At 33.9% G+C, this 7989-nt stretch overlaps 1 protein-coding gene across 1 annotated transcript; it reads right to left on the bottom strand.

The window, feature by feature from the left end:
• Positions 1–2102: 2102 nt before the first annotated feature.
• Positions 2103–7335, bottom strand: LOC132561061 (THO complex subunit 4-like). Its single transcript, XM_060225781.1, has 6 exons — positions 7031–7335; positions 5514–5663; positions 4841–4988; positions 4323–4446; positions 3573–3702; positions 2103–2888 (listed from the first exon to the last, which is right to left on the bottom strand). The coding sequence occupies exons 1-6, from the start codon at positions 7259–7261 to the stop codon at positions 2874–2876; spliced, it is 798 nt and encodes a 265-aa protein (XP_060081764.1). The 5' UTR covers positions 7262–7335; the 3' UTR covers positions 2103–2873.
• Between the last annotated feature and the right edge of the window lie 654 nt (positions 7336–7989).

Genomic DNA, 7989 nt, shown 5'->3' with positions numbered 1-7989 from the left:
ATGGTGACGTCTATTGTGTAATGGAGATGATCACAGCGTTAGGGTATTTCTCAATTCTTGACTGTCTGTCTCTGACAAGAAGTGATCCCTCCAAAGTTTTTGTTTGTTTGGCATTTGCAGAATGTTCAAGACCATTAAACTGAAGATCGGGATAAAACTGTTGAACATCACTCAAAGGATCAACAGGTCAACTGACTATCATACACTAGTTTTTCAGATTATAAAAAGTTGCCAAACATATGTCCACCCCATTCAAAGCAGCACGTTTTCAGTTATGAGAGTCTTGTTGAGATATGATAGAACTGGACGTGTGGTGGTAACTCTTAACCACTCAAGTGTAGGTCTACATTAAGTTAGATCAAACTGACTGGTCTGTGCCGTCGTGATTGTGATCTTGGACAAGCCTTTGTATCCCAATTGCTCTGGATGGCATGGGAAGGGCCTCATGCATGTTGTTCAGTGAGGAAGCCACTAGCAACTAAAAGGAAACCCTGCCTCAACATGACCCTGATTGTTCAGGTGTGGATAAACCCATCAAACATAACCTTTGAAAAGGTATGAAAGTTTCAGCATGAGGTATATTATAGATATCATCTTGGGTTAAATATTTCATCCAATGTACAATGTTCTAAGCAACCTATTTGATAACTTTTCATGGAAGAGCTATCAGGTATGAATGACAAGGGAATGATAAAGGGGAAATAACTGTTCTATTTGTCATACATACTTGGTGTGATACTAAGTGCTGGTAATATTAGGTACTTGTTGACAGATCATCGATGAATTATTTATGATCAACTTAAGATGAAAAGCATAGAGAAATGGGCTTCCATTATGCTAGCCACTGATGAAATTGACATCTAAGAAAATACCAGGAGTGCAGACAAAATCAACACTCTGTACTTTACCATATATTTTCCATCCAGGCATTCAATATTTCTGATTATCAGCCCAAGTGTTTCCTTGGAATGTATTAGACTATGTTTGTTCATGTATATAGTGGACTCTTTTTAAACAGGTCATTGCCACAACGATATGATCTGGAGATTCTAGATTGATGAAACTTATATTAACTTGTTTAAAAATACACAAATAAAATATTTATTGTCCATTTGTACTCATCTATGTTCCTTTTCATAAATTATTTGAAACATCATTAGAAAACATGCTTTCACTTAACGTGTGAAATACTTCATAAGTTAAACTGACCTGAAAACTATGTTATATTCAAGATGGTGAAAACACTTGTACAAGACCAATCAGCATCTAGAGCTGGATACAGATTATTGAAGCAAAAGGACTTGAAATGTATCAAGGTGGGATTACACAACATATAGATTACCTATGCATGTCATTGTGCAACTACACATAAAACCCAATACGCATCAGGCTTACTAACAAACCTGTAAATTTATGGGAACAAACCAATGTAACATTTTGGGCAAAAATCGGGATAAGTCTGCCAATATTAATACAGGCATCAAAAGGCTTAGCCAAAGCTAGCAAGAAAGCAGAGCAAGATCAGAAGTTCAAGCCTTACTTCATAAATAAACAATCCTAGTTCAACAGGTCCGACCAACAACTGAAATGCGCCCATTGCACCCTGATATAGTTTTTTTTACTAAAATAAAGGTAAATTTTACTGTATTAATAAATGAACAAATATACAAAAGTAAGCTTTACTCCATACAATTCATATATTTACACTTTCAAAGAAGAAAAATCTCCTAAATATTGAGATAATTTGTTTGTAATAACTGACCATTTCAAAAATATTTAAAACATATTGACAGAAAGTGAATCTAATACAAGTAAACTATATATATAATATCTTTATTTGAAATTAAAACCAATGTAAAACTTTGTCATATGGACCAAGTGTTATAGGAACCAGGTGATTTTTAGGCCCGTCACAATTTCAAAAATATCAAGGTCTCAAATTTTTCATCATAATGCAAGAAAACTTTACAATAACCTGTTCTTTATAGTGCTCAAAAGTTGTGTCTGGGATTTATCATTCAAAATATGACAGTCTGTAACTTGACAATACATACTGAAGTTTTCTCATCAAAGATCCAACTCTAGGGTGCATACCAACAATATTTATATTAAGACAAAAACTTTATTCACTTGTCTTTGTGAATTTACAGTTAATCAAATATCGATTTCTATGGTACAAGAAACTGAAATACCGGGGAAATGATACCAAATGATAATTTGGTGTAACCTTGTATCCCAAGTATTTAAAGAATTGTGCTATTCACATGGTCATACATAAAACAAACTGGTTGATTTTAGTTATCTTAAAGTACCAGAAAACTAGTTGTAAAACACCCAACTACAGAACAAGTGTTCAAATCATTTAATCACATTTATAAATATGCGCCAATGAGAATGATAAAAATATCAATTTTACAGTGATAAATGATATTCTGAGATACTTTGAAACTGTTGCAATGAAACAAACACTACATAAAATAATATAGAGTACACACACCACTTACACACACCTTCATAATGCACCTTTACAATGATACACTCACCAATCAACCATCTAAAATTTCTTAAAAATACAAGTGTGAAGCTGGAACATTCAATTCATTCTGTCCTTTAGATTCAGACTTAATAGAAAAATACTATGTATGGGGCCTATACATTGGTGATCCTCAGGACAAGATGATACACAGGAAGTCTTTTGATCTGTAACTGTATGAATGATAATGGCTAGTCCAAAATTCAGGAAGCAGCCGTGTCCTTTACTTCAAACAGTTGCATCTTTATTTTCCTCTTGTTCCATTTTGAATGCTGTACACTTTTCTCGCCTATGTCTAAGAACTTGCTTAAGGTTCAGTACCCTAAATCACTGAGTGTATTCAGTCTGTTTCCATCTAAAATGAGAAACAAATACATGTATCAATAAATGAAAGACATATAAGTGTTAAATACACAATAAAAGTTGAATTCAAAGGTTTAAATGAAATGTTTAGTGTAGAACACAACACCAACAACCAGGTTTTCATACTATGTGGTCATTCTGCCTGTTCAAATGTATTAGTTTTCCTATGCATCAACCTCAATCAAGCTGTCTAACAGTCATCAGAATGTACTCAATAACTAAGAGCATGTATGCAAGACTCAAGCCACTCTAAATTCTAGATATTAAATGGCCAATAGCAACCTACTTTTGAAATGTATTAAGGGGTCTTACAATAACATGGGTTAAACTTCTGTAATGAAAAAATATTATACTTAGAATTGGGTTTGTTTGGTGTCTTAATTATCATTTATTTGCAGTTTATTTTTTAACAAAACTTGTAAGTAATCAGAGGAAAGTAATCCACTATGTACATCAATTAACAACTTGTCTTAAATTCCCTCCAAAACTATGGGTACATATTTAGGCCTACTATTTATCGATAATGCAGATGCTCGGATGTGAACATTATATATAATTGAGGTATATAATCATTTTCATAAATAAGCTGTTGGTTGACATGAATTAGAGCTACCAGGTATGTTTAGGTGTGTACATGGTTAATTTAAGATTATGCATCTTGTAATGAGTGACAAACCTTTGAGTTGTAAGCATCAAGCTCAGCATCCAGTTCTGCAGCTGTTGGTGTCTTCTTGTTCTCTCTACCACCTCCTCGTCCACCTCTGCCTCCCCGGTTACCTCCCCTTCCACGTCCACCACCAAAAGATCTGTAACAAACATTTTCTAGTTCATCGTCGGTCTAGTTTTTCTCATATAGATTAGTCAGATCTGATCTAATAACATTTTGCAAAATTATTTGAAAAAAAATTCTTAAATAATGCAGATATGTCTGTAATGGTAAATTAATTCTATCCGTCTTGTAATGTGAAGGGTAGATACATTAAAGTCAGACAAGACCTATTTAAGCAAAAAAAAGTGTGGAATATTCTCTAATCAGCTTCTACAAATAAAGTAAAGTGAGACATAGTGCCATAGATTTGCCCAACAATATTTGTAGCGTGGATATAATATGGGTCAAGCATTAGTTTCACAAACCAAATTCATGTCCACCTCTGTATCACTGAGCTTTTTAGTTGTAATTTACCTGCCACCTCTTCTATTGCTGTATCCACCACCTCTATAATTATAACTTATCTGTCATCTTCTCTTTTCCTCTGACCACCACCTTCCTAGTATAAATTTCCTGTCATCTCTGTTCTTCCTACCACCGCCTCCATAGTATAAATTACCTGTCATCTCCTTTATTCCTCTGACTGCCATCTTCAAAGTCCTTTTTACCTGCCACCTCCTCTACTCCTCTGACCACCACCTCCATAGTTTAACTTACCTGCCACTTCCTCTACTCCTCTGAGCACCACCTCCACCAGTTCTTTGGTTCATATTGATTCTGTTGCTCATGGGCACTGCTCCTGCTTCTGATGCTCCAATTAACTGGATACTCATCTGCCGACCTAACAATAAAGTGCTTATCTTTAGACTTTTCCTTCAGTATTACTACTGATAAAAATTTATACATTATGCCATAGTCATTTTGTTTATTTCATTGAAAAATCTTATTGAAATGCTACAAAAAATAACAAGGTGATCAAACAGACAGTGGTCCATATATTTTAAAAATAGCAAGTACAAGGAAAAAGACTTTACATAACATGAAGTATACCTAATAAATTGTAATGTAAGGAATTGTAAAGATTACTTCAAAGCCCTTTCAGATTGTAAAACTTCAACAAAATTGTGGGAAATGCAGATAACTCTGTTATGCTAGCTCCAAGGTACTTTAACAAATATGGGGTAACTTTCTTATATTTGTTTGAATTTTGTTCTCAAATCAGTAGGAATTTTTACCATCCAAAGGTACGTTGTTATATTGTTTCATGGCTTTGGCTGCATCAGCCCTTCTCTCAAATATGACCTCTGCTGTACCAAGGGACCTGCCCGATCTGTCATAGTGTACAGCTGCTTTCTTCAGATTACCAAATTCAGCAAATAATTCCTGTAATGATGTATGGATCAAGGTCAAGTAATTGGAGTAATGAAGACATGTAGTTTTATGTGAGTTAATATGGACTGTGATAAAAGGGGGGAAATTTAAAAATAAAAAAAAGGTCATTTCATTCCTTTGAAGAAAAAGTGCAGGATCACGTGAATCTATGTTAAAAACATTGATAAATGATTCAAAACTTCTGCTTAGGCAGGCAAATGAGTTTCTATTTGTGATATATGAAACCAAGTTGAAGATTTTTTCATGTAAGTGAGCATTAATGAATTTGTGACGAGTTGCATCAATCACAAATTAAACAGAACCAAATTGAAGATTTTTTATTCATTAATTATTTTGGCAAGTTTTCCATGTCACTCTATTTGTCCTCTCGGCTCTATGTTTATTGTCTCCATTGAAATGTTCTTTCCATATTTCAATAGCCGAGAGGATGCATTCAAAATAGATGTCCATTTCACCATTAACCGAAGAGTACATATTTTCACAAGTCAAACTAAGCAAGGTCCTTCACATCTTTACCTGTATATCAGAATCGTTTACTCCAAAATCAAGGTTAGATATGTGCAGTTTTCCTTGTGATCCTAAGGCACCGCCCCCTCCAAGTGTTCTTTTAAAAGTAGGTGCACCATCATACATGTCATGCTGCCATACGTCTGGAAGTTCTTTGGGCTGAAATAAATGGGAAAAAGAAATCTACATTTGTGAAATATCACCAAAACGTAGTGAAATACTTGAAAGGATGCTCATTAATAGTCCTAAAAAGTAAGTATTCAGAGTTTCAATTGATAAAAAAAGGTGACATTCATATAAAATTCATGATCTGTGTGTCCCATGTTTAATTTTTAAATTCTGTCAGAAATACCTCCTTTACATTAACTTAAATTAAGTTCAACCTGTAAAACAACTATTAGAAAATAATAAGTCCTCTTAAATGATACCAGCGTATCATTTAGTATATACTCATCTGACCAGTGGTCAAACACAACAAAATAGGTTTTTGCTGTTTTAATAGGAATAATTGTCAACAACTTCAACTATAGTACATGTGTAAACATAGTAGAGACATGTCATAAATATTTTCAGCTAAATGAGAATCGCATGCAGTAGTTGCTAAATTATTAATCATCGGCTTTCCAAAAAAAAACATGAAGAAAATACCAACATGACAACATAATCATAATCCAAACTCTAATTCCATAAAACTAGGACAGAATATAAACAAAACATTAACACAGAGACTCTCGAAAAAGTACAAGGAGAATAAGACCATGTGTTCCAGAAGAGTAAGTGTCTTTGGCATCATCGATGTAAACCCTGGTCAATTGAAGTAAGTAATATCAAGTTCTAAAATGAGGACAAGGTATACAACAAAAGAACCAACTGGCAAACTAACAAGTATTAAACACATCCAACTTTATATTACACAAAGAATACAATATTTTTCACTGAGATCACTAGGCAACAATAAACTTCCCAATAATTTTTAAACAACACTGGTTTAATGTTGGATATCAACGAAGTCATAATCTTAGTTTAAACACTGCATTGAAATATTAGCTTTTTACATTGTTGCTGTGGTGTTGCTCTATAAAATATTCAAACACTCCATGCACAAAAAGTACACAACTTTATACTCAACAAATAACGTTGCGAAAATACACAAGATGAAGGAAGTCATATTTTGCATTAATTGTTGCCCCAAATCACAGAGCAGCATGAATTTCTATGGGGATAATGTGGGGACCAATACTTTGTTAGTGCATGTTACAAGATAATAGTTTTAATTACTCTCGTTATGAAAGTACCCTGCTTACCATGTTACTGCAAAATTCAACTTGCGCATTTATGATCACATGCCTCATTTAAATCACTGGTGCCTGGGTTAACAGTATGTGTATCAAAAATTCTCGGACTGCAGCGTACAAATCAAAACAAAGCTGGTTCATACTTTGGTTCAAATGTAATTAAACATTTAAGAAAAAAAAAGTCCAGTAGTGTCATACAATTTCATAAATTAAAAAAAAAATATGAATTACTCTTGAATAATTGTTTCTGTTGCCTCCTGCACGACCTCTTCGTTGTACACCTCCTCTGAAGACACCTCCTCCACCGCCACCACGGCCACCAGTTTGGCGTCGTCCACCCCGGTTACCCCCGCGATTTGACGTTCGACCACCTCCTCTCCGCGCTCCTCGGCCTCCACCTCTTTTTGAACCCTTGTTAGACTTGATGATATCATCTAAGCTCATATCTATCTTGTCCCCCATCTTTGATGACTGTCAAAAATCGATCAAACAAGTGATTCTGTGCGTTCGCGTGTTCCCGGCTTGGTTTTGAGGAAATGGCGGCATGAGCGAAGCATGATGGGAAAACCTTAACTTAAAATATCAAGTGTTTTTGTTTTATTTTTTGTTGATGAAATGAAATTGCTTTAATAACTCTTCCAAGATAAATTTATTATGAAATAATGTTGATTTAATGTCATTCAATCAGGTAATTCATAATACCAGAGTAAATTTATTTTTTCCGTTCAAACTAATAATTGACTGCTAACGGACGAAAACTCCGTATGTTAATGTCAAAACACTGAAAGTGGATGAAAAAAATATATATATATAAAGAAAAAAAATCAAAACACCAAAACGATTTCTGTTACCAACTTTCTAAAACTTAAAATATTATTAAAAGTATTCAAACTGATCTTAATACGACTGAAACTATTAATCCATCGTTAATACCATTTTATCAAAATTGAGTTCAAACCGTGACTATTAAACAATTTACATCAAGGACACAGCATTTGTAATAATGTAACAAGCAGTGACAAGTCACCGATTTCCGATTTGTATTGATATGGTCAGAACTAAAAAACGTTGTATGAATACAAGACAGTAAAATATTATTAATTATTGTACCGAAAAGTTGTACAATATAATTTTTACGATATGACAAACTGGCCGCAGTAAAATAACGTTATAAAAGCCATTGGTAGTTT

The sequence above is a fragment of the Ylistrum balloti genome, unplaced genomic scaffold (genome assembly GCF_031769215.1).
Source record: "Ylistrum balloti isolate Yb309-2 unplaced genomic scaffold, AGI_CSIRO_Ybal_v1 Utg371144, whole genome shotgun sequence".
Lineage (NCBI taxonomy): Eukaryota > Metazoa > Mollusca > Bivalvia > Pectinida > Pectinidae > Ylistrum > Ylistrum balloti.
The sequence above is the reverse complement of the archived record's forward strand: the minus strand, read 5'-3'. Positions and strand labels throughout refer to the sequence as shown.